At 44.9% G+C, this 27,639-nt stretch overlaps 1 protein-coding gene across 1 annotated transcript in view; it reads right to left on the minus strand.

Annotated features, from left to right (window-relative positions):
* Positions 1–718: 718 nt before the first annotated feature.
* Positions 719–27,639, minus strand: part of AGAP1 (ArfGAP with GTPase domain, ankyrin repeat and PH domain 1) — a 303,223-nt gene continuing 276,302 nt past the window's right edge. The window contains 2 exon segments of the mRNA XM_086615366.1: positions 719–922; positions 1,417–1,672. Of these exon segments, the coding sequence (XP_086471492.1) occupies positions 719–922; positions 1,417–1,672 (460 nt within the window).

Here is a 27,639-nt window from a genome sequence, read left to right on the forward strand (position 1 = left end):
ATCACATCCAAGCAATCACCGAAGCGTGCCATGTAACTACCTCCTCAGCTAATATGCTTTTTTCTCCGTGATGACTAATCATGTTCTATTAAACAGCGGTAATGCTGGAAGAACTCAACTATACAAGTGTAATGAAGCCAGTATTCTCCCCGGACAGATTAGCTACAACTGATTTGACACATACCATCATAGGAGCTTCAAACCTGACAAACTCTGTGCTTGCTTCTGATTTATGCCGTCAAGCTCTTCAGAGAAGAGAATGAAATCCAGGCGTCGCGTTTGGTAGAGGTGAAATGGTACTGATGTGCTTAACTGTCAGTTATGGAAAGTCACCATCTCTCCTTCCTTCTCCTCTCGCTCGCGTCTCCCTCCGCCCCTTCCCTCCACGCTTCGGGAGTCTGCGTCCCCCTCGGGGACGACCGCTCTCCCATGGTCCCGGTGCCACGCGTGGCGTGTCCTGCTCAAGCCACGCGCTCTCGCCCGCTTGTTTCCATCGTTTGAGAGCTATCACTGAAACAACTGCTTTCTCTGCAGCCCCTTTTGCTCCTTCTCATCCCCTCGCGCTCTCCAGACGCGCCGTTTTCGGATGGGACAGGGATGTACCGAAGGGAAAAGGGAAAAGGAGAGTTACTAGACTCACAGAGCAGAGCTGTGATGGGGATGGAGGAATATGAGGCTGCGGATGTAATTCAGGTCAGTGAATACACGAGTGAGCTCCTCAGATGATGGTGGGCATCCTTCCGCTGCTGTTGTTCCGGTTGTTGTTCTTCCTGGACAGGTTTGGAGTGGCCATGAGGACGAAGCGCTCGTCAGGGCAGCCGTACTGGAGGAGAACGTCGATGCACTCCTGGCTGGAGGCCTGCCGGGCGTAGGCCAGCGCCGTGTTCCCATGGGCATCGCGTGCCATCACGTCGACGCCATACTAGAGAAAGAAGAGATGTGTCGTTGGAAGCTGCGGTGCCAACAGAGCGTTAAATGGAGGGAGAGGACTCGGGACAGGTAGGTTTAAATGTAACGGAGGATGGGGAGAGGGAGGAGAGGGAGCGGGCAGGATACCAGCCTGACAATGTGATCACAGCAGCACTGAGTCACATATGTAAAAGTTTCTATGGGGAGAGGCTCATATGCGGAACAGAATTTGCCACGGTGGTGGTTCAAACAGGTGCTAGGGAAATCTCTCCTTCCTCAGGTCCTACACTCTCCTCTGCTTTCCATCAAGTAGCAGCAGACAGGCAGAAAGACACTTTTTATCACGGCACTGTCTTTTGAGAGCGTGCAATGAGGAACATCCAGACTTGGAACTCCAGCAAAGGCTTTGGGGAACCCGCAGGAAGGAGGTGTGGGAGGTCCTGCTGAGGGACACAGCCAAGCGAAAGCCAACCCAGTCAGCCCCCTCCCTGGGCACCAAGTACTTACCCAAATCAAGAGCTGCACTAACACCACGTTTCCTTTCCTGCACGCCAAGTGGAGGGCAGTGCGCCCATCACCGTCTCCGCAGGTCTCGTTCACCTCTTCCCGAGTCCCATGGGCCAGGAGCAGGATGACCGTCCGCAAGTCCTCCTCGGCCGTAGCCCTCAGGAGATGCTGGCCCAGAGAAAGCTCCAGGCACTGCAGCGGGGCAAGGAAGAGCTTCTGCTCGTATTTCGCACGTATCCAGCGCTCTTTTTCTTCCCTAGAGAAGCCAAAGGAGACAGGTCACTCTAACCCAACTTTGCTGCCTCTAAACAGTGGCAGTTCAGCCACCCGTACTCTAGCAAACAGCACTCAACCAACAACAAAATTATTCCCCCTTCAAATTTTTGGCACAAAAGCCCCTATAGAAACACTTCATCCAAACCTTATAGTTGAAGATAAGTTTGTATCACCCATCTCATCGTCACCGAGGTGTATCATTGCAATGCCCGAGATCCCCCTTGGTGGGCCCTGTGCCTACGGAGCCGTAAGATCACAACGGCCAGGAGTCTTCAAAACCCCGGGCTGCCCGGAGGGCTGGCAGGAGGTCAGTGCAAGAGCCCTCACCGTCATGAAGACCACAGATGAAAACAGGCAGCCTGGTTCCGCGTTAAGGTTGTGGCGCAAAATATATTACAGAAAACGCACCAAATTTCTCTATCTAAAACCAGAAGTAACCAAGCACCTGGTTACTCGTGTTTCAGAGGGGAGAGCAAGACACAGCCTTGCTTGCAGGGGTCCTTCCTCCTCCTCCAAGAGGAGTAACGTTTCCAATGCAAAAGGTGTAGGGATGGTTCCTCTGTTTGTTTTTCCAAAAAAGCCACCAAAACAATACTTTGAAGCACCATTTCCTCCTGATATGTCCAAGAACTATCAAAAGCTTTCGGGATGCTATTAGGTTACAGGAAAACAAGGACTACAAACAAGTCCCTCAACTCTCCGTTTACAAAATTACCATACAATTATATGATCTAAGAGATCTAGCCCCAAAGTCCCATTTAGAGGTACCCCAGGTAAACTGTCCAGCCTGTGAAAACCACATACATCACCTAAGCCAGGCAACTTGTTACTGGTGACAGATTTTCTCCTCCGAAGTACAAAAGGCAAAGCCCTGTTTACGCCTTCCAGCCGTGTTTACACTACTCTCAGTAATCTAGTGTCAGGTTAGCCCTAATCTGTTTTTAAATACTTATGTAAACAGATCCTTCCAACAGCAAATCTGGATTAGTTTTGCATCATTTCCTGGTACATGCGGAGTGACCTTGCTTTGACCTGCCTGGATGCTTTCAGGCACAGCTTCCCAAAGCCACCACTTCTCTACCCTGACCACAATTTACCTTACAAACAGGTCCAGGGCTTTTTTTTTTTTTTTTTTTTTTTTTTTTCCCAGAGCAAAAGTGCAAACAGAAAATTAACACAAAGAGTGCTTCCTTTAAATCAAACCTTTGGATGACTCCTGCAAGCTAACAGAAACACCAAGAAAAAACCCAAACCCAAACCTTTTGGAGAGCTGCAAATTAACCTTTGATGGCAGGATCTGATAAACAGAGTACCATTTCAGGTATTCCAGAGGGAAAGGAGGAAGAAAAGGACTTCTGTTACTATTGCATCCTTAACTCATGGTTTTTATGTTGGTATTTTTTTTAAGGTAAAAAACCCCCAAACAAACCAAAACCAGTGCAATGAGGAGGATAAAGTAACATACACGCAATTATTTACAATAAAATGCGCACTCTTGCAAGACTTCTAGGTCCAGTAACCATCTAGTGTATCTTCAGGAATGTTCAGTAAAGTTCTCCTATGTTTTTTAAATTCATATAGAGTCTGCAAATGAATCCCCTCTCTCCCCCAGACCACCTTGTGAGTGATAGTAAGCATCGGTCGCTGCGACGAGCATGGCTCGAAGAGAAGTCTCCTTCTGTTTAGAAAACAAGCTGTTTCACACAAGTCTCCCACTTCTCATCATGATTCATCTCAAACCATAATAGCGAGCTGTGGTATGTACCAGAACAGAGGCAGTAAGTGCCAAGTTCAGATGGAGGCTGTCAGACTTTCAGGCTGCTGGTTTACAAATTCATCGGCGCGAATTCCACGTTCGCCGCGCATGGCGTGGGAGCAAAGGCAACCCTGCTGCTCTTGGAAGGCTGCAAGAGAGCAGGAGAGACACCAACAACCTGATCCTGCTCAGGTTTATCCTACTGCCTCGAAAGGCTGGGAAAAGAACAGAAAACCCATTTAAAAATAAATCTCACTCTGAGGAAGAGGAAGATGTTGCCACTTGTATTAGTGATGGAGAGGACACGAATGGTCCTTCCTTAAAGCACTCTCCTGCAGTGTGATCAAGTAACCTGTAAATGCTCAGCGTTAACACTGACTGTGTGCTCTGGGCAGGATCCATCCCTTCCCTGGAGGAAACCTGTTGCAGAGCCGGGCAGCAGCTAAGGAGACAGCGAGCCCCTCAGGAGATGCTCACTGGTGTACGTGGCTGGAGTAGGACCCTGTGCCACTGGGCTATGCTCATCTAAAAATTCAACCTTTGCAGGTGGTTATTTTACCTTGCTTCAGTTCCCCTTTTCAGAAAACTTATCTAATTTTTCTTGACCAGGCAGGCCACCAAAAGACTCAATTCATTAAGGCCGAATTCTACCTTTGGAGTGACATTAAGGGTTGTGGTGGGAACACTGCAAATGTTACAAACAGAAATAAAGGTGTTTTAAAAGCCTCAGACATTTGGGGGCAGCATGTCACAGACACTGGCTCTCAAATGAGATTTAGATCTTTTTCGACTGTGCAAACTGGGCACAAGAAAGATGTGTCCTTTGGATTTCCCAGTAGAAAATGAAACTTTGTCATAGAGGTAGGAGGAAAAACACGCTTGCTCATGCCTCATGGACAGCCAAAATGTTGACAGACTCTTTTTGAATGAGTATCTAGAAAGCCAACGTCCATGGACATCCTCCCTACATCTCAGGCACAAACCATTTCATTTCAAAGAGGAAGTCTGGGGGACTTCCCTGGAAGACACGTTCAGCTCTGCCGTCCACATTCAACTCAGAAATCCCAACAACAAGACATTAACACTGTAATTGTTTCTCTGACGCCCCAGTTTCACAGCTGGGATCCACAGCTTGTCTTGGTTGAGGCTGCGTTTCCCCCAAGGAAGGCCAGTCCAAGAGCAGAGTTGTCAGCAGTAGATCACTTCACCTCACTGCAGTCCCCCGGAGGACCACTGTTCATATCCCCTGTTAGCTAATGAGCTAAAAAATGAATTATTGGAGCGGTCAGCAATAAGCAGGAAGAGGAGGCACAGTGTTTCATTTCAGCCAGCGCTGACATACCTTTAAATAAATCAAGTGAATAAGAGTACGAGGAAATGTGAGGAAGAGCAACTAATCAGGAGAAAGACACCGAACCAATCCCTAAAAATAAAGGAAACGTACATCGGCAAGTAAATACCTCCCTCATTTTCTTCCCTTAGCTGTAATCCTGGTAACTCCCACTCTAAACGACCCCCGCGACACCAGAGACTTCCAGTTGTAGTTGTCAAAGCCAAAACAAGACTCTTTTACTGAACTTTTGAAATCCAGGGGAGTCCTTTCCTCAGGACCAGATTAAAGCCGGTGTGCTGGAGGGGCAACATCATCACGTGCTCAGATGGTCCCAGTGATCACCAACACTGGAGAACGTGTGAGCTGGCTCTTCCTCTCATGTACTAAAACGACTTCTCTTTTCTTCAGCGATCATGCTAGCTGCTATTTTTTCAACGCATATGCACAAAGGAGTGAAGAGATTATAAACTCGTAGATAAACTTGGAGAAAGAAAAAACACAGTTACAGGATCAGACTTACTTTGAGCCTTTTAAATTTGAAGCTACGCACTCAGACTGCTGACACAAACTTCAAACCTCACTGGTTATACGAGGGCCAAATACAACAGAGTAAGACCACGAAATACTCTGCAGTACCAGGAGAGGAACGAGCCACTAAGCCTTGGTCAAAAAATAGCACCAAGCTCTTTGCTCTCGCAGGAGCCTCCATCACTCGAGAACTCCAAGTGGTGTGAATAATGAAATCTCTGCCACGGCAGCGATGCTGTACGTAGGTAAAGGGTTATTAGAAACAGATGAAATTTTCAGTTCTCAGTTTGTTTTGATCTAATTAGGTGCTTGCTTCTCAAGATAATGTCCAATTATTTAAATTACTCTGCCAGCCACATCACATCATTATTATCTGGAAACATAAATATCGGGCAGTGTTAGGGGGAGGGCTAACTACGTAGCATGAGGGAATATAAAAAGCAGATTTGCTCGGAGCACAGCTTCGCTCCAGGAGCTACACTGCGTTCTCCACTTGTGGGTTTGCACCAGAGATGCTCATTTAGGAGGCCATGTCCTACAGAACTCAGCCCTGTAGAGTGCACCGTGTGGCTCTCGCCCCTTGGTTAAATGCATGTGGTTTGATAAATCCAAGCAGGATTTATCAAATAAATAAATTGATAAATCCAAGCAGGAGCCTTGTACTGCTGGTGTGGACTCTCCATTCTACTCCTCCTCGCTCCTGTTCACCTCTGGCTTTGACTTTATGTGTCTCTCCATGTACTTGGTGGAGAGGCACGAAAGGCAAACGTGAAAAGGAATGCGGAGGGTGGAAATAAAAGCCGTGTTCATACAACGACTCAGAATTGATCGTGTAAGTAACAGCATGCAGATGGAGAACCTGAGAACTTGCCATCAAAATCCAGCAGCTCCAGCCCAAGAGCAGCCTTTTTCTTACCAAAGCGAGAACAAGGATGACAAAAATGTTGTGTCGCTTCCTCGTTATCCAAAATATACTCACTGTTTGTCAAAAGGCTCGATGAATTTTGAAAGGTTGCATTAAAAATGGAATGGCCAGCAAGTAGGCACCACAGCAGAGCACGGATTTCCCACCATCAGAAATACCGAGCAGTCTTGGTGCAGGCATTTTGAAGTGAAGCTTCATCCTCTGCATCTCTGGCAGCACTAAAAAGCTCTTGAATTTTTTTACCTTTTCTTCTCTCTTGCTAAAGAAAATAATTCTGTCACTGAGGAGGCCTCTCAACGGTCTCTCCAGCATCGCCATGCATGTGCCGTGCCCGTGTGTTGCCACTCCTGGTTGTTCACTGAAGTACAACCGTTGAACGCCGTAGTAACCTGGCCAGCTCAGCAAGAGCACTGCCAACTTTTCTCTCCTGTTGGCTGGCTGACAAGGTTAATGTGTCTCTTCCAAGAAAATGAAGCAAATCTAACCCCCGTACCTCCCAAACTCCTGGAGAGTCCCAGAATGTGTCATTAGCTTCGTGGTCCGGCACATGAAGAAGCATGCATCGCTTAATGACCAGCGGCGGGCAGCTGGTTGTGCCGGGGCTTGCCATTTAAACAAACCCCTTGGTGATGATCCCGCACGCATCCATCCCATAAACCACGTCGCTTTGGATGGAGTCGGCAACGCAACGTTGGGATGGGTAAAAGACAAACATTGGAGGGGGTTGGGGAGCGGAGACGAGACTGAAACGTTGGGAAAGGTTCACGATGTTTTTAATTGCAACTAGCAAAGGGGGCAGAAGAAGAGAAGGCGAGAAGAAAGGGCTAGCAGCAAGGAATTTCCAAAGTGTCTTCCTGCCCCAAGCAAAGCAGGAACTGGGAGGAGAGGCATGGAAGAGGAGCTGGGAACAATATGCTGAGAAAACACAGGGGCTTCCTCTCTCTGCAGGAGAAGACCCCACTCTATTGCAAAGTAAGTGCTTAGCAGTTGACTGCTTCCTAGCATGCATGCCTTCTCTCCCCGGCTGCGTTGCTAAGGGGGAAGGCGCACTAGTCCACCGGGGATATATAGGTCCCCGGCAAACAAGAAGGCTCCAGACAGCAAACAAAGACCGATGGGTATTTATTCCTTAATTACGAAAAGCTTTTAAGAAACAGGCCACTGTAAATCCCGCCTGCCGAGGAAAAGGAGGCAAAGGACCAAGATTTATGTGCGCTGGGGCAAAGAGGAAATAAATATCTCTCTGGCTCCTGATCAATATTATGAGTGTTTTGCCAACCTACAGGGTGTTTTATGAGCTGTAAGGACAGAAAGGGATCATTAATAATTAAATAAAGTCAACCTATTAAGCTTATTACTTCTTACAAGTTAAACATCCCTGACGGATGAAGGGCAGCCCTATAGGAAAGCCACAGATAAGCCAATCCGTGTCTTGTCTTGGACTCTGGACCAGGGCTCTCCAGGCCAGCAGCATAGTAACCCAGCTTGGAAATTATTTAATTACCATCTTTGCCAGGGCAGTTATCTGGCTGAGGACAGAGTTCAACCCGCTGTCAAACCTGCAAAGTTTTGTCCACCAGCCAGGAGAGGCAGAGAGAGACAATTCAGTGCCGTAGAAATATTCCAAATCCAAGTTACTTCTCCTACCATCACACCTATTCAAGCAACCAAAACAAAACCCTGTCCCGAAAGACACAAAGAAAGGCGGTTTCCCATCAGAAGCACGCCCCAAAGCCCCCTGCACTGTCAGGGAGCTGTTTTCTGAAGCCCACAGGTCAGGATCTTCCCCACCATTAGCTCTACAACTCCACTTTCCAATTTTCCTTTTACAGTTGTGTGTTTAAGGAAAAAAAAAAGTCCTACTGCGCGTGATGGACAGAGATCGCTCGTATGTGCAAAGCTGAACGTGCTTCTCAAATTAATCATGTCTTGCATGACGCTTACCACTATAATTGTAATTAGGATTCAGCAGAGCTTCTCTACTTTCTTTGCCCTCTCTTCTGACAGTATCCCACGACGTAGGGCTCCAAATCAGCTCCTATTTCTGCACTTCCAGGTTAGCCTTCCAGTGACACCACGGAGTAACCAGCAGCTCTCCCTTAGGTCTTAAGACACCTGCAGGCTTTATTACTGCACAACATTGATCACTAGCCTGGCCAAGACATCAAGACTTACTGACTTCAAGCTTTTTAGAGAAATATCCTGCAATTGTGGGCTCTGATATATCACATGGAATTGCAGCAAACTTATGTTTTCACTGCATGACACTCAGTCTAATAATTTCGAAGGTATACTCGATAAATATATATCACACCGGAGATTCATGCTGTATAAAAGTTAGGCAAAAGCTACATGACATACAACAGTAGGGAATACTGCAGATACTAAGAAAAGGCTTATTAAGTTGAGAATAAAGATCCTAAGTGTGACAACTGTAAGCTAAGGCTTCTCTCGATAGAAATCCAAGCTTTTTTTGTTCCATTCAACTACGTGAAATGAAAACAGTCCCTAGAGATTTAACAAAAAGCTTGAAGAATGCCAAAAACTGAACTTTTCCACTAACCCCAAAAGCCCCAGAATTTTTTCAACAGCATTGCCAGCAACATTTAAGAAGGAAAAAAGTTAACAATGGTGAACTCTAAGGATTTTAAACACTTAGCTTGGTGAAAACAATTAAAAAAGCACTGTGAACAGCAGAGGAAGATGGGTTTCTGCCAAGATGTGCAAGGAGAGACCTGAGGAGAATCTGGAATACAAGAGCCATGAGTGACTGCTCCCTTCCAGCCACCCTCTGCTGACCAACAAAAAAACTACTGAGAATTCCTTTTACCTAGATACTGATGTACAAGCGTATAAACATCCACGCAACAGTTAAACCAAAACGTATCACTGTGCTGGCTACCAAAAAAAAAAAAAAGGCTAGTGAGTTATGACTGTGGTTCTAGATACATATATGGACTGCTTCTGTTTCTTGGGTGGTCAACCTCAATATTGGGGCATACTATAAATATTACCTAAAAAAAGCCAAAAGCTGCTCTGCAACAGTTGCATGGGAATGCTAAACCCAAGGAGTATATTTGCTTCTTGCTTGTTTGCAGTAACAGATATATGCAGATAACAGTAATTGCAAGCATGTACCTAATGCATTCCATTATTCATGTCTAAGCAGACTTAACCTGATGTTTTAAGTGTATAAATCAAATTGCTTTGTGCCAGCACCTAAACACAGACTGGAAATTTCAATTTACAATTTGATATACAGCCACGCAGTTTGGAAGATTCCATTAATTTGCAATTTGTTAACACTAATTTTTTTCCTATAGGAAGGCTATACTTAATGCAATATCATTTTAAATATAGCTCGAGAAATCATTATATACTTTTTTCCTCCTTTTTTTTTTTTTTTAGGAAAGAATACGAGAATGCCATTTGAAATTTCTTTTCACACAAAACATGGAAGTTTTTTTGAACAGATAACGGAACTAAAAATGAACTATTAGGAAACGTTTTGTGGAAATGAAGGTAGCCTGTTCTCTTGGCTATTTACATCTAAAAATCTGGCTATTTTCACCCCAAACCAGGCTTCTACTTCGCTAAACCATGACAATATTCATATTAGAGGAAGCTCTCGTACAGTACTCAAGGCTGGGAGTGGCACAGAAACCCAGAAATATTTCAATGCATAAATCTCAATAATCTGTGCCAGGTGAGAGACGGAGCGAGGTGGCCAAGTGAGGTTCCCACAGACCCTGAGTAATGTGCCATGTAACAGGGACGTCCATCAGCGATGCGCTTCCCAGCGGCTCCTCCCGTGATGCGACTATCACAGCGCATTAAGGATACCATAACAGTCGCTGATGTGAGCTGCTTTGGAACGTATCACATCATAAACAGATGAGAGAAGAGAAATGGAGCTTTTCCTCTGCTCATGATGCTGGGAAGCGGAGAAGTAGCGTAACTATGAGTGCACCGGTGCCTTATAAATAATGAGGGGAGGGGGGAACCCTCCAAGGGCTACTCAAAGGGCTGGTAAACTTGCAGCGTAGACATTAAAGAGATCTCAAATGAGAGCTTGCTTAGCACACAAAAGTGGCTTCAATAATCCAAAATGGAAAAAAAACACGTTGTGGGCTGCAGAAGGAGAACGCAATCTTTACCTGAGGATCAGGAACTGGAAGAGGACAGTCTAATTACAACACTTCACAAAGACCTTCAAAATTTTACTTGACAATTTTGATCCTTTGTTACAGTAACTCCTGTAGTTTGGTTTACAAGGAACAACAAAAGCTCTTTCAGGGGGCTTTAATATCATCTTAATTCCAGCAGAAGCAATAAGATTATACTCTTTGGAGTATTTGTAAAAAAAACCAACCCAACATCACACTGACTTTATCTAAGACATAAAAGAGAAAATACAAGTAATAAACATTTTTTTTTCTGAGCATAGACTGTGAAAAAAACCCACATTTGGAGCAGCAAGCAAATAAAACCAAATGCTTGCTCTGCACAAGTCAGTAGGGGAAGGCAGGCATGTCTGCAGCTGAAGGTTTAGAGGTCTGGGAAGTACCAGAATCATCCCCGTGGGCAGCATTTCTGTGACCCACCTTCTTCAGATGTTACAGGGACCTCTCTGCTGTCCCAACTCTTTCCTAGTGACTTGGAGCTCTCCCCTCTGCTCCCCTCACCTTCCAACGTCTCCTGATCTGCAATTCCAAGATATCCCATACTCTCCTCTTCCTCTTTTCTTCTCCATCAACGCACCTTTGCCTGTTCTGCTACGTCACCTCTAATGGTTACTTCTTCCACTGCTTTGACTGCCTCTTATACCTCTCCGATGCTAAGGGCTCTGCAGAAATCATTAATGTCATCAGACTCTTCCATTAGTGGCATTTTTTTAATGACTATTTTTATTTAGTAACAATGATGCCTGTCTTGGCAAGTCAGATCTCCCGAGGCACTCTGTCTACTGAGCAAGCGATGGGACCTCCCTCTACCTCAGTTCTAGTGGGCTGCAGGTGTTCGATGCTTTTCTAGAACCACAAATGAAAATTAGTTTAAGCTGATCTTGGTAGATCAGCTCACATTTCTGAAAAAGCAAAGGAGATGGAGAATTAACTTGAGTAACTAAGGCTAAAAAGAGAAAGAGACTTGAGAAATCCTCAGCACTTAACATCCACCGAAACCCACGAGGTTTCCTCTGCACCTAAGAAAGGAAACCTCGAGGTTGGTTTTTTGTTTGCGTGTTTTCAGACAACGGGACACGTAACACGGGGGTTGCCTGAATGTGCCCCAAAAGGTGAGAATTAGGAACGGACTCGGCTTTCAAAAGACACTTGAGCGCTGGAGCACTGCCGAGGCATTTCTAATTGCGCACCTCTGCCTATTAATCACCCGCAAACCTTTAGGCTTTTATGATTTACAAGCCATACGGTCGGTGCTTAACAGTGGGAAACCCACATAAAACCTGACAGCAAAGAAAATCCACACCAGAGACGCCTGCCAAAAGTGACAGCGAGTTCCACTTCGAGAGCACCTCTCCGGAGAGAGGTGTGCAGGGATTTAAAAGCTGCGTGCCAGAATTAAAGCCAGAATTGAAGAATTAAAGCCTCTTGCCCAAGCGCTCTCGGTGCATTAAGTGCCCTCTCCCTTTCAGCTCCTTTCCCTGCAAATCCCTCTTCAGGATACATTTGGAAATTATTTAAAAAAGATAAAATATCCCTAATCTGTTACCAATTAGAAGAAACATGTGAATATTATTTTCTAATTTGTGACTCAATCTTAAAAGCAAAGTCACTGAAATAATTACATCAGCTCCTGAATATTTCTATTGTGCTCCTGAAAAAAAATAAATAGTGGGTATGTCCTCTTCTGCCCAATATGCCCCAAGGCTGAAAGTATCAATAAGTACATCAAAGCCCTGAACATGAACTGCCAAAAAATTGTCATTCCTGGCTTGTGGCAGCTGCAGCCCAAGGGCTGCCAAACTGATTAGTTGCCTCCTAATGGTCTTTGTGCAACTTGGGTTTGCGGCAAGGAGGTGGGGAAGGAAGAGCAAGCCAAGGAGGATAGAAGTTCAACAGTAAACACAACGGTGCTCAAGTTGTCCACTAGAGAAGCGACCGATTTCCAACTGGTCATGGACGTCCAAGCTCAAAGCTGGGATTTATAAGAGCGGTGATGTAGGCTTCTTTTTAAAATCCAGATGCGGTGCGACTTGAGTGACTAACTCCTGAAAATTGGTAATTTCCTGGTGGTTAGCAGGAGAAGGTCCGCCAATGGGAAAGCAGAAGCTGCTAATAAATTTATAGTGCGTTATATGCCAATTAGACCCCTTCAGCCCTTCAAGAGGCAGCACCACCAATCAGGTTATCATTCCACAAATGTACTCTTTAGAGCTGATCTCATCACAAATCAATCCTGCATTTAAAGTGCAGTTCTCATTAGTGTTACCCGGGAACGCACTTGTGAAACAACGCGAGCGGGTATTTTGCTTCTCCCCTCCAAGCGCCCTTCTCCAACGCCTTGTGCACGGCCGTTTGCTTCTCGTACACAGTCACGTCTGCACTTCAAATGGTAAATAATCGTTCTGAATACCACATTAATTCTGCATCGAACCAGATTTATTACACGCGTCATACTTGGGAGTTTCACCGCCGTTCACGAGCCAGCCGTGAATCTCTTGGTTAAATTACATCCTTGTATCTGACCACGCACCATGCAATATTCTATCAATACCATGACTCAGAGCAGATCCCTCAGCTTCCCACCCCATGTCATCCACAACTGCTAAGACACCCGATTCTGCTTTGTTGGGGGTTCAGAAAAAGAAAAAATACAGAAGTAGGGAGAAATAAATAGTCTGTATGGTTTAGCATCTTCAGCATACGTACAGATTTATGTTAAACCTCTGGTCACAGCTTAAACCACTTCTTGGGGCTTGCAGTCTATGCAAGTAACACAGTTTTCATAGATTCATAGATTTCTAGGTTGGAAAAGACCTTAGAGATCATCCAGTCCAACCGTCCCTAATCGCCATTAAACCATATCCCTAAGTACATCATCCACTCTATTCTTAAACACATCCAGGGATGAGGATTCAACCACCTCCCTGGGCAGCCTATTCCAGTGGCTGACAACCCTTTCAGTTTTGCCTTCATTTTCTGCTGAACGAGGCTAGAAACAGACTTTAGTTTCAGCTTGGTAGCCTACGGCGGTGCAAAGATGCCTCCTGGTCAGGAACACAAGCCAACCCGAGTCACTAGTAATACATCTTCCTTTTCTTTTCCTTCTCAAACTAGGTTCAGACCTTGGAGAAGCGCACCCTTATGTGGTCGTAAGGAACAGGTACTCTCCAACGCCAGAATTACCAAAGCAACCTTCATTTCCCTGCTCCCTCTCTCGTGCAACCAGGTAACCTCATTGTTACTCATGGTAGGACCAAATTTAACTTGCCAAACTGCCCCCACTCATTTTAAATTTTGTGGAGACTCTCCCCCCCAAAAAAAAACCCCTTAAGAAGAGCAGTGCGCGATGCCCCAGCCTTGGGCTGTCACCTGCATCTTGTTTCTACTTAACCTCTTAAATAACATTGGAATTCACTTTGTCCCCTGATGGGCACCGTAATGAGAACCACCTGTCAATCACGGCTCCATTAGCCTGGACAGACTTTCACTTCCTGAAACAATTTATTGGATTCCCAGAAACGAATGGACCTTCTTCCTTTTGAGCCGAGTTTTTTGGGGGGAGCTATTCAGCGGGAGCGGGTCTCCCTTCTGTTCCTGCTGAGCGGTCATTGTTTCCCCCGTTTGCTCATGAAAACGGTTTCCTGAGTTGACCCACCTCTTCTTGTCCCGGGCAGGCCGAGTGTTTGCCAAAAAACTTCTTTCGACTGCTCAGTTCACCGGCGCTATACAAAACCCACCAGCTGTTTCCAGCCACTGGGGCAGGGGAAAAAGCCAATCGTGCTGTTAACCCCTTCCCAACAAAAACCCTCTGCAGAAGGAGGTCTGCTTGGGTTGGGTGGTTGGCTGCAAGTGGAGAGGTAGAGGGGTGAGAGCCCGTCATCCTTCGGATAGGTGAGCACGGCTCCAAGGTAGCTCCTTCTTACTCAGGGAAGAAATATCTGCTCTCATTTAGCGTGAAAACAAAATATAATGTTGTTTTCCTCTTTCTTTCTCTTGGTTACACTCAAATTGCAGCTCAAAGAAAAATCTTACTAATAGAGGCTAAAACCACTTTCGTTGAAACATTATCTTTAAAGGAGTATTTTCATTTCCCTGAACGTGTGCGGTCCTTACGAGGTTCATTTGCAATGTGCCTATCTGTTTTGATGAGATAATAAAATGTATTTTATTTAAAATTTTTTCCATTTCCCCCCAAAGGAATTTAAACGGTCAGTTAATCTTTCTGCTTCAGAACAACTCACTGAGTAAATAAAACAGGGCTCAAGATTACATAAACCGTTTTTTTTTTCTTCTAATGCTGGTCTCAAAGACTCCAATACAACCGTACCTGAGCAGCGTGCCCTTTTAGTATAAATCAGTTTAACTTTTAGCCTGGGAAAGAAAAAAAAAATGGAAACAAGATGATAGTTATCTCTAGCCTTCTGTGATTCTCAAGTCAATAGTAAATGGGGGGACTCGTTAGTGCCATAGTGATCCAATCACGATGAAATTATGCAGTCATGTAAGAAATAATATCTATTAGGCTAATTTAATCAACGAATACTTTACAGATGAATTAGAATGCAGAATCCAATTATTTCAAACATTTGGACTGTCAGCCGCTGTGGTTTTGAAGCGGCAGAAAGGGAAGGTTTAAGGGTCCTTCTCAGACGAGGGTGGCTGGGCTGTATTTATAGCAGGAGAGCTTCTAACAGCAGAAAACTGACAACTACAATCAGCACCTTCTGCGGCTCAGAGGGCTCGCGCCCAGGCAGCTCCAATCTAAGCCCTCTCCGCGGCTCCCGGGGCACCTTCCTCTGGGATATTGGTATGGACAGCTTGATTTGCTGTTTTCAGTGGCTGATAATTACTGTCTCAAGTCTGGGTAATTTCCCCTTGCCAGTCACCCTTTTAAAAGAAGGCTTATGCTCTAATTATGGTAGGTCTTTTTTTTTATTTGGAAGGTAAGATGTGCCCCTGGATCGGTGCAAAATACCCTGGTGCTGCAGAACTTCATCAGTCGCACGTAGTATTTATTCCCCTTGGAAACAAAGAGCTTGCTTTCCAACGCCAAGGAATGGGGAACGATACACACGTCATTACTACTAGAAAGGGAAATTAGTTTAAAATGCTACTTGACTCAAATAGGAGAGGACAGAAGAACTGAGGGCTGTGAGCGCACACGAATCGCATCCTTGATCCAGCGCGACTCAACATCTACGTTGCCGATGCTTTGTCAAATCACAAGAGGATCACAACGCTCACCAGAAGACCATCGTTCCTCCAAAGAGACTTTTGGATTGTGTCCTTGCCACAGAACAAACGGACAAGAAACCCCATACCCACAGCCTCTCCTTAGAGAATTTTCTCCCGAACCCACTGGAATTGGTGCTTCAAAGAGAAACATGGCAGCCACCCTCCAGCTGAGAAGTGTCTGTGAGAAGTCTCATCACCTTCCATACTTCAAGGTGGCCTCAAGTCTCCCCAGCACATCTCAAGAACTAATGAAACATCTTATATACATCTGCACTGGCCAGTCTCATCACATGGGGCTGCATTTACTATCACAGCAGTTATTTCAAGAACTGAAGATGGCAAATGAGGATGTTTTGCTCAAGTCTACAGGATAAAAATGACTTTTTTCCCCTCTCTCATCATTAATAGACAAGCTACTCCTGAAAGCTATTACTAGCTTATACAGAGAAAACAAGGCTAGAAGAAAGTGATGAAGTCTTTAACTATCTCCTGGACTATCTTCCATAAAAAGCTGAACGAGCTTCAAACTGCAGCTTAAGCTAAAAAAAACCTCACGCCATTCTGTTGGCTCACAGATTTCTTTTGAATATTTGAGCAATGCCATGAAGGGTAAAGAAAACCTTTTGCCTGTTGCAGAATGTAGATGCCCCATTGCTCTGTAAGGTCTGTGCTGCGATTCCCAACATACCTGTGATCCAAACATTTTTCTGCCCTGTCCTCTGGAGCGGTTAATAGACTCTCTCATTGACTGGCTCTTGTTTATTTAAACATTTAATGCTCTTCTGATGCCCAAATTATGCCTGTTTCGTGTGATGGATTAGCACAGAATACAGCAGTGACAATTTTCAGCAATCTGTGGAATATCAAATTTTGATTACTTCGGGAGGAAAAAGTAAAGTTTAAGTAAACTGTTTTGATTGATAAGGAGCAGAGGAATACTTAATGTGGTGGTTCATTGGAAGGCTTGATGAATGCCTGGCAGGGCTATGATGAGTCTCCACAGAAGACATGCGATAGCTCTAGGAAGATTTAAGATATTTATTGCTCAAATAAAACAAAACCAAGCGAGATGAGTAGGTGAAGCAGCACAGGGTGATTGCAATCTGCTGATCAAGACCAAGTGCAATTCTAATTTTTGCAGAGCGCAAACAAACTAATTTTCCAGCTTGCCTATAGAACACTGATGGTTATTTCAGGAATTTCAGGTGCTGCTTTTCTTCAATGAGGAACTGAGGGCCACTCCAGATTCAGATCTACATAGCGGATTATCTTCTAGTTAACGCTGGCAGTTGCTCTACTTTTGGGCTGTAAATTATTTAGCAGTACCTTTTAAAGATAAACTTCTAAGATCTCCATGGGCCCCACTCCTTCCAGTGGCAGCATTTCCAGCTATGAGACTATGGACTTCAAGCTGAGAAGGGTTTTCCAAAAGGAGTGTTCCTACCATGGTGATCCAGCTGCTACCTGCCGAAGTCTGTATGCACTGATGTCTACTAGAAGCACTAACTTTAGCTCCAAAGCAAGGTGTAGGGTGTAGATCTTCTCTGAAGAGACACGTTGCTTTCTCATCAATTACAAATCTTTCTTATGAGGGCTTTGATGGCAATAACATGTCAGCAATTTTCTTGTGATGGTAAAAGCAGATGTGACCCCTCCACTCTGAAACAGCTGCTGAGCTGTGTCATTGTGAAAATCCCTGGAGCTCTCCCTGACCGCGAGCAAGGAAGGGACTTGGGATGGAAAGCATCTTCCCAAAACAGTTCAAGACTAAGGGAATCTTCTGAGAGATACAAGGAAGAAAAAAAGCCACCGGTGAAGAGTATGATGCATTTGAAGCAAGAGTTGCATCAGAAGCACCTTTCCCTCCTTCAGAAAAGGAAGCTTGTTTGAGTTCACCGTGCTGTTTTGCTATTGTGCTAACAAGGCACAGTTACAGTTATGCATTTTTTTTTTATTTTCAGTTTACTATTACTGGGTGGGGTTGATGGATGTTTTGGACAGAAGAGTCTGAAAGGAGGCTTTGTGACCCAAGATGATGAAAACAGTTGTCTTGAGCCGAGTTTGTCTATTCTGAAAAGAAGTGGGGGAGACTCCAACTAATCCATCAGCAATCTACTGCTGGCAGACAGATGCACTGATTAGAAATGACAGCTTTGCAACAGGTTGGAAATCAAAGTGTAGTAAAACCACAGCTAGCTGTCCTATGCTGTTGAAAAAGCTGCCTGAGCTACAACTGTCCCGGAGATTTTCAGCTTTTCTAAGTTACCTACTCCAAGAACCAATACGTGGCATGATGGGAACACCAGGAGCTTTGCTGGCACTTCAAGGAGGACAAAGAAGATCCTGGTTAAAAAAAACGCTGTTGCTTACAACTGTATTTGCAGGTTGAGGACACGGTGGTTTTGGGGGATGCTTTGACGTTTTCAGCTGCAGAGCAGAACCCAATGGCAAGGTCTGTTATTGCAGACTCTCAAGAGAGACCAAGCAAGAGCAAAGACTAAAGGTCTGTTGGCTTCCCTGAAAAATGCTTGGACTTTCCAGGGCTATTAGGCAGGGCCATCACATAACCCAAATTACTCACCCTCTGCTGATAATATTCAGGATGAGATTCTTAAGCTGTAAGTAATCAACACATTTTGTCTACTGTAAAAGGCTCTTCCATTCTCAGAAAAATAATAATTACTTATTATTCTGAGATCCAAACAATGTGACAGATCTAGCTGGTTATCTTTTTACGGCTTTTACAGTGAAAAAAAAAAAAGTTCCTATTATTGATATGATCTGGCAATTAAATGCATGTTTTAATTTCTTGTCTGTATTGGGAAATTTTGTATTTTCCACCTGACAAAAGCCAGGCAGCTCCCACAAACAGTCAGAAGGAGGTCTATCAAGTTCCTGAGCGTTTTGTTTCTTTTTTTTTTTTTTTTTAGCTCCTGGATCAGACCAGAAAGGACAAATTGAGAACTGCCGAGTCAGAGCCTAAAATCGCATCTTGGCGAGGAACTGATCCCAGTCCTACCTCGCCGAACCACGGGCGGTGAGCTGAGTACTGGCAGTCCCAGCAATCCTGCTGTTTGCTTGCAGACCATCTTTTGGGAATAGCTTCTGCTCCTGAGGAATACAATAACCTGGCAGCTACCTTGAATCCTGCCTGGATGCTCTGAAAAAAAGCTATTGCTCCCTCAGAGATCAAGTGGGCAGCAGCCCCTTAACAGGAACTGGTCTATGAGCTACCACCACATGTCTAATTAATGACCCTGCCGGTCGCAGCTGGAAGAGCTGAGCTGGGGGTGATTAATTAAATTAGCTGGCAGAGGAAATTACAGTGGAAAAGCCAAAGTTTGATTGCTCCATAATTAACCGCAGTGCAAATAATATCTGCATCTATAACTTCCAGCGATGAGATCAGAAGCCAATTGAATTTGGCACTGATTGAAGCTGTAAATATCCTGTGGTGAAAAATGATAGGTTTGTTCTGAAGGGAAAACTTACAGAAATGGACATCCAGCGGATGCGAGAGGGGAGCAGGGGACACGGGAGGAAAGAGCATTGGAATTAGATCTTGATTTCAGCTGATTTCTGTAGTCTTCTGGAGCGATGGACGATTCAACATGAAACAGGAAGAAATACTTTAAAAATCTGCAATAGCTGCTGTGAGATTCCTCACCAGAGATCAGCGAATGTAGAAAGTGAAGGCCACCTAGGTCGTGCGGTCCCTCGCCTTGCCCCCCAGCACGTGTTCGCTAGCGGTGGGATTCATTGTTTTCCCTGGGAGATAACTGCATAGCTTAAGGTCACCAGTCCAAACACTTCCTCTCAATTTCACCTCCTACTCCTAGGAGCACTTTCTTCAACTACAAGAACCCATTTTTCCAAGGAGTGTATCACCTCCAAATGCCTGCGAACCCCCTCCATCCCCCCACCATTATTATAATTTCATTAACCCCCTTCAGCATCATCTCCTGAAGACGCAAAATCTTCCTTCTCGCTCTTCTCGAAAACTCTCTTTCTATTTTGGCAAGTTATGGTCACGACACGCACCCAAGTTGATCCCTGCACCAACCTGAATTACTGTGAGTCTTATCCCACTCTCACTGCTGCCGTGGTTTAGCCCAGCTGGCAACTAAGCACCACACAGCCGCTCGCTCACTCCTTCGATGGGATGCAGAGAAGAAAACGTGACAAAAGGCTTGAAGGTCCAGCCAAGGACAGGGAGGGATCACTCACCAATCACAGGCTCAACTTGGTAACGAATTAAATCGATTTGTCCTCAGTCACATCAGAGAGGATAACTAGAAACAAAGCCAGATCTTAAATCGCTCCCTTCTTCTCCATTTCTCTGCCTCCTCCCCACAGCGGCGCGGAGGGACGGGGAATGGCAGTTGCGGTCAGTTCGTCACACGCTGGTTCTGCCACTCCTTCCTCTTCAGAGAGTGGACTCCTTACACACTTCCCCCGCTCCAGTGTGGGGTCTCTTCTCGCAGAGACAGTTCTCCACAAACTTCTCTGATGTCCTTCCCGCAGGGTGCAATCCTTACCCATCAGATTGCTCCAGCGCGGGCTTTTCCCACAGAGTCACAGCCTTCTTAGGGTGCAGCCACCTGCTCTGACGTGGAGTCCCTTCACATGGACTGCAGGTGCATCTCTGCTCCACTGTTGATCTCCAGCAGCATGAGGTCCTTCCCACAGGAGACAGTCCTCTATGAACTCCATCAGACGCTGTCACCTGCTCCGGCATGGGGTCCTCCACAGACTGCAGGTGGATCTCCATGGGCTGCCAGGGAATCTCTGCTCTGGCACACCTCCCTCCTGCTCCATCTGCACTGACCTGAGTGTCTGCAGAGTTGGTCCTCTCACATCTCCCTTCTCTCTCCACCGCAGCCACACCAGGCCCAACTGGCCTGACCAACCTCAGCAGTCCTGGCAGGATGAACTTCGCCCAGCAGGGACCTCAGGAGCGGGCACTTCAGAGCTCTCCCAGTCGCACCACTGCGGCCAGCTCTGGTCAAGCTCCTTTGTCCCCTTCTTAAATATGTCATTCCCAGAGGTGCTGCCTGGCTCAGTCCTGGCCAGGGGTGGGTCTGACTTGCAGCTGGGGAAGCTTCTCCCATCTCCTTACAGGGGCTGTCCCTGCAGCTCCTCTCCTGCTACCAAAGCCCCACCACATAAAGCCAGCACAAGTGCTGATGTAGTTCTGCCTTAAAGAAAGCTCAGATTTTTAACTGGGGCTTAAGATGCACATGCCCCCTCCCAAATAAGCCGAGTTTTATTTACGTGCTTTGCAAGCTGCTAGCCAATGTACTTTCAGATAGAAACTGAAAATTCCAGAAAATATTTTTTTTTTTTAAGAAGTGAAACTAGTGCTCCTGAATGTGAGAATGAATGGCAAAAGGGCTCTATATACATACTAAAAATAGCATTTCGTATTTTATGTATTATTTGGCTCTGCTTGATAAATATGTATTTGGTAAATATATATACCCCAGACAAAACTGTACTTATTGAGATTCCATTAAACCCCCAGAATCGCATACTCTGAGGCCAGCAAGAACTGGCCATTAGCAAAAGGCCCCCAAATTACACCACAGACACTGAGGAAGCCTGGAAGCAAGCACTACAAACAGGAGCCGAGTGCTGGGTTTGGGTCAAGCAGCACAACTCCATCTATTGCTTTCTGTGGAGAACTCAGGCTCTGCAATTCCATCTATTGCTTTCTGTGGAGAACTTGGGCTCTGCAATTCCATCTATTGCTTTCTGTGGAGAACTCAGGCTCTGCAATTCCATCTATTGCTTTCTGTGGAGAACTCTGGGCCGGCAAATGACCAGATGCAATACGGACAGAGGTGTAGGCTGGAGCAGCTGGTGCCGAGGACCCTACATATTAATGATCCAGAGGCATTACCTTTAACTGAGTGAGCCTCATCCTTTGAATCAAACATTCCCAACTGTACAAGAAGTTCAAAGCACTGTGAGTTGGACCCTTATGTTCAAAGTAGGGTCTGGAGTGCACTGGGTGCATATGGAGCTTCCAGTGGGGAATCTTCAAAGGGAATCTTGTTGGTGGGCACCAAGACCATCCCGTGAACCAAACGTGCACCTGCTCCCGCTCCAGTCCAAGCAGATTTCGGCACTTACTTTGCAATCCAATCCTCCTCACCAAGTCTGCTGCCTTGCCCCGAGTTGTATAAACGGGCCCCAAACAAAAACATATTACAATTCCTCTATTTGCATGAAAACAAAAGTACGATATTGATTGTAAACGCAGAAGACCTGCACTGTCATTTCTTTTCGACTGATCTTAGAGAGCCCGGACCGATCATAAAAAGTCTGAGAAGACCTCTCAAAGTACATTAATAAACAGCACAGTTATTGATCGCTGTCAAAGAAAATAGGCACATTCAAATTTACAAGCTACCCTGCCCACATACCCGCTCATAAGCTGCCCATTAAATACTGCTTGATGAATTATTCTCATGATTAACTTGAGACTCAACCGGTTTCCCCGCAGAGGAGCCAGGCACTGCATCCCATTCCCCTCCTCAGAAACACAGAGTCCTGGTCTTGCTCGGCGAGCTGCAGCTCCGGGGCATCATAGACCTTTCTGTAATACAAGAGGCTCTGTCTGTTTAGCCCGGGTTATTTATCTAAAATCTGAAGAATAATAAAAACAGGTGGTTGTGGGTTTTTTTTATTGCTTTATTACTCTTGGGCTGTCAATACTATGTTTTCCTTTATCCCGAAAGTCTGCCCTGTAGATTGGGTTGACTTCTGCTATGTCCCACTATGGCAGTGAGATGGTCCATCACATCTCGACTGTTAAAAACACAAACCAAACCTCTCTGCCCCAGGATGCCACATGTGCCTGCCTCTTAATACAGTATCGTCTTTGACGTTGGTCATTCTTTGAAGGGTATTTTCCTCACAATAATGAAACATCCTTTCTGAAGCTTATAGTAAAATTTACACCATGGACATCTCATGTTCTTCGTTCTCTTATTCCACATTTTAACACATATGTTGGTATCCAACAAACTGTCCGGCTCAACAAAAGTGCAAATGTGACAACAAACATCAGCTAAAACATCTGATTTGGACATGTATTGATTTCATGAGTCCCAAAACTTTATCAGAAGAGTCACTTTCTGGACATTCTCTTCTCACACTTAATTTTGAGTGTTCTGGTCACGTAATCTGTGCATTTCTAAGTCTCATCTGGTTCGTCACACCTCCCCTCCAAACACCCCAAGACCCCCTGTAAACCATGCTATGTCTACACGAAAAAAAGTTCAGAATGTTGGTGACTTATCTGTAACAGAACTGTCATCAGTCATACAAAATGGACACTTTGCATTCCAAAGGGACCTTAGGCAGCTGAGTCTATCTAGCCTCCAAATATGTTTCATGGAGGCATCAGCAAACCTGTGTGCCAGCCACACGTCGCCGTACCGGTGCCTGGGCTGATCTGCCACAGGCAAGGGGCTTTGCAGAGCCTGGGTTTTGAAAGGACATTAATTAGAAAGAAATTCCACAACATAATTAAGAAATGTTCCCCTTCCCCAAATTTAAATTCTCTGTTGGCTTTAATTAACTTGCCCTAGAGCAATAAGCCAAGCAATGAGGTTGGTGAACTCTTGAAAGTATAAAGCAAGTTGTCTCTGCACAGGTCCTACCCCACTCACATTTCAAGCTATGGGATGGTCCTTTTTTCCTTTTTTTTTTTTTTTTTCTCAGCAGTATTTTACAGCCTGACTCCATGAAGCAAAAACTTTATCCTGCCTGCAAAACGCTAGTGCCAGTGGATTTCTATTTAAATAAGAAAGTGAACAAGAAAAGATCCAATCAAATTATAATTGAACATAGGACTTCACAGGAGGGAATGGCTATTATTTCCAGAAGCGACCTGATAAACTGAATGATTTCACTGTATGTTTAAAAGGGACCCAATCCTTAGCTATATTTTAAATCCATTAAAACTTCTGTCTCTCCTTGTCTGCAGGTTCCAATAAGTAACTTTAATTTCTGTAGCTGCTTTTTTTTTTTTTTTCCCCTCTCTTTTTTGCCTAAATACAACAGACCAATCCAAGCAATCTCAGGTATCTATTTATGACTGGTCTGAGCTGTGGGAATTGCACAAGTGACCAAAGCAGATCTGGTCTGGAAAGGCTCAGACAGGAGCACACGCATGTAATTAGCAATGGATTAGAGCTGCAAATGTTTGCTTCTTGAGATGAGAAAGGAAAAAAGTCAACTTCTGGATACTGTCTCAAGTTGGAGGCTGAAGGTATCCTTCAGTTTTAGTACACAGTGACACAATCCTATTCTTACCACGAGTCTTAAAAGTTTTAATTGAGGTTGTGACTTAATTGTTCATGCACCTCAGTTTTCCAAGCCTGGCTGGTGCTGTAGAGAAGTGAAAACACAACAAAAATAACGCTTAGAAATTCTGACCTGGGTGAAACCCGGAAAACTTAAATCTTTTGGGGTAAAAATAGAAGTTTGCTGGAAAATTTCTAGGCCATGACATAATCATCTGTTCAGCACGAGGACTTTCTGAAGCTTGGCCCATCCGTACATTCTGAGGCTTACCAATTATTAAGGGATGGCTCCTTCTCACTACCGTACGCCTCTGCAGACTCGCACAAAAAACTGCTTCAGCGACAGGACTTTGCACTGTCTGCACGATCCAGTTAATAGGCACAGTAAGGCATTTCATTTCCCTCTAATTCCGACCCTCTAAAGGCTCCGATTCGTCACCTGTGTTCACCTCAACACATTTCAGCCTGCCATTTAATTACTTTTAAAGCTGGAGTGCCCGTGGTCTTATTTCTCCTGGTCACTCTCCTCTTTCAGGGGTTCGCTGCCAGCTCCCCCCTGGCACCTGCACATCTGAAAATCCAGCAGTAATGCCAAACGGATCGTAGCTGAGAGCCGTGGGGAAACTGCGTTCGGGCTGATGTGTACATTGAGTTTCAGTCCAGTCAAAAGCCAGCACCATCTTTTCACTGCTGCCCTTTTCATTTAGTTATCCTACTGAAGTCTTATCTCCCCAGTCCCTTGCCATAGGCTACCAGCTTCCTGCAGAGCCCCGAAACAAAGCTCAGTCTTAAACAAAGGGGGGGAAAAAAAAAAAAAAAGGAAAAAAAATCACAAAAGAGAAAGTTGGTCACAGTTACTGTTATGGAACCCTGTGGGTTCTGTAGCCACGACCAAAGCAAAGGCATGCTGCTGCTTCTGTGCCTAGTGTCACCGGCCAGCAAAGCCACCAGTAGCACGGCAAGGCACTGCCTTTTTTTCAAGTACTCTTCAGCATCCTCGCGGCAGGTTTCAGGCATCCTCTTTTCTCCGCCGTACCGCAAGCTCAAACAAAGCCATGTGCTGGCCAAACGACCTCCCAAGGCTGAAATGGTCAAAAACAACACGGGAGGATGAAGGGGCACCACCAGCACTAGTGATCGCTACCGAAAGCTTCTCGCCCGTGCAACAAAACCTTCCCAAAACATCCCATCTGAGTTAAGCTTAGGAAAAGGTGGCATGAGGACCACCTTCCCAGCCTAACCCGCGTCAGCTTGTCCTCATACTTAACCACAACTGGTTTATGTATCTCTTCACAGCAGAAAACGTGTGTTGAAACATTAAAAATAATTTATATAACAAAACTTCAGCAGCACAAACTAGGAATAATCTGGCTTTATGGAAACTGCTCTTATGCCACACACAGCAACCAATTTGAATTACATGTTTCGTTAAACTGCTTTATGTTTGGTGAGACCTGACATACAGAGAGACAGCCGCGACCTTAGGGCAGGAGAAATGAAAAGAACAGGTTAAACAACAAGTACACGGAAAATCTTCAAATAAAAATAAAATAAAACAAAATAAAACAAAATAAAATAAAATAAAATAAAATAAAATAAAATAAAATAAAATAAAATAAAATAAAAAAATAATAAAAATATAAAAAAATTTACACAAATGGAAATAAAAATAAATGAAAGAAAAGAAAGAAATAAAAGAAACAAATAGAAAGAATAAGATTTCTTTCTAACAAAATATGTATTTTTTTAATACACTGGATATTTCCCTTGCCAGCTAAGCGGCTCTGCCGAGCTCCTCAGCAGCAGCAAGTGCTCGACTTACAGTACTTTCCAAAGTGGAATGCATCTCATAGATGAGCCCTTGGATGTGATCCGAGGGAACTCGTAATAGCTGATGTTTGGCATTTGGTGGCTTTTTCCTCAATTGCCTTTTTTTTTTTTCCTTTTTATTATTACAACTTCCAGCTTCACAAACATCTGTATTTGGATAGCAACACAAGTGTTAAATTCTGTTCCTTTTGGAAATAACTGACAAAATAGCTACTGTTAAAGACAGCGAGGGCAAAGATCGCTTTGGTAAGGCTGCCCAATGCTTTATACAATAAACTTAATTTCCAGTTGCTTTTAGCTTGCCATATTTAAAATGAAACTCTCCATGTTCACTCCTCAGGTGCTGTGGAGTAGCAGGTATGTGCATGCACACATATGTTGACCGACATGCAACCTAATTTCAGTGCAAATGATTAAAAACGGGTTCAAGTAAGCCCAGCTAATGCAAATGTACTCCCCTGGAAAAGCTCTCTTGCAAAGTTTGATCGTTTCTGTGTTTTAGGACAAGGAGTTACCCCTGCGGTCCCAGAAATATCTGTTGTCCTCCCAGTAAAAACCCACCCAACGCGATAGGTGCTAAGCCCTGAAAATAAGCAGCACATGAGCTTAATCAAGTTTCTAGTGGTGGTTTTTGAATACTCATCTCTGCCGTGCTTGCCCCATCTCAGAGTTCTGACTGTAAAGCTGCACCATGCTGTGCTCCTAACTCAGGTATTCCACCTTAGGCAGCTGAAACAAGCACCATAAATAACATCTCACCATTAGCTGGGTTTCTCCAGTCCACGTAGCCAACTCCAAGCTCAGCGAGGCAGCAATTTTTTTTTTTTTTTAAATAGATTTAGACTCCACTTGTTACCCACTTCAAAACTATTCCCCACCAATCCATATTTTGATCCAAATAAGCAATAACAGGGCACTGTTTCACCTTACGCCTGTGGGCTGCTGCTGGAAGGGTTCACCTGCCTCCAGCTGCCCCCTCGCCCCTGACCATCAACTCCCACTGCTTCCTTTGCAGCGGTACTGGGCTCACCCAGCTGCAGGGTGGAAGGGCAGCACACTCCCTAAGCCCGTTGCTTCTTTCTCAGTCAAAGCCTTCCAGATCTCTTTCAAGACCCTAGAGAAAACGAACTTATCTGATCTTCTTTGCACTTCTGCAGAAGAACTAACCATCATCCTGGTCTGGCTTCCGGACTGAAGTACAGCTTATGGACCTGTCCCTTTGCAAGTCTGCAACGATTTTGGGCTGCAGTTGGATGGATGGGAGGATAGCAGCCTTCCAGTACCTGAAGGGGCCTACAAGAAAGCTGGAGAGGGGCTTTTGACAAGGGTATATGGTGTTAAGTCAACAGGCAATGGCTTTAAACTGAAAGAGGGGAGATTTTGATTAGATGTAAGGAAGAAATTTTTTACACTGAGGGTGGTGAGGCACTGGAACAGGTTGCCCAGAGAAGTTGTGGCTGCCCCATCCCTGGAAGTGTTCAAGGCCAGGTTGGATGAGGCTTTGAGCAACCTGGTGTAGCGGAGGGTGTCCCTGGCCATGGCAGGGGGGTTGGAACTATATGATCTTTGAGGTCCCTTCCAACTCTAACCATTCTATGATTCTATGATATGGTCACCAAGGGAGGGGAAATGTCACCGTTATACAGGTACCATCATCCATCTCTTGCTACGGCTGAATTTGCTGTGGCATGTGACTGAGTCTCATTTCTACTTTCTTTCTAAATGATTATAAAAGTATCAAGGAATTTTCTGGGGAAAGACTAAGCGACAGTGGCTGGCATCTGACTCATTTTAAGTAGTACTTGCCTTTGGCCATTAGCTTGATGTAAGCCATATTTCCC

The sequence above is a fragment of the Tauraco erythrolophus genome, chromosome 8 (assembly GCF_009769465.1).
Source record: "Tauraco erythrolophus isolate bTauEry1 chromosome 8, bTauEry1.pri, whole genome shotgun sequence".
Lineage (NCBI taxonomy): Eukaryota > Metazoa > Chordata > Aves > Musophagiformes > Musophagidae > Tauraco > Tauraco erythrolophus.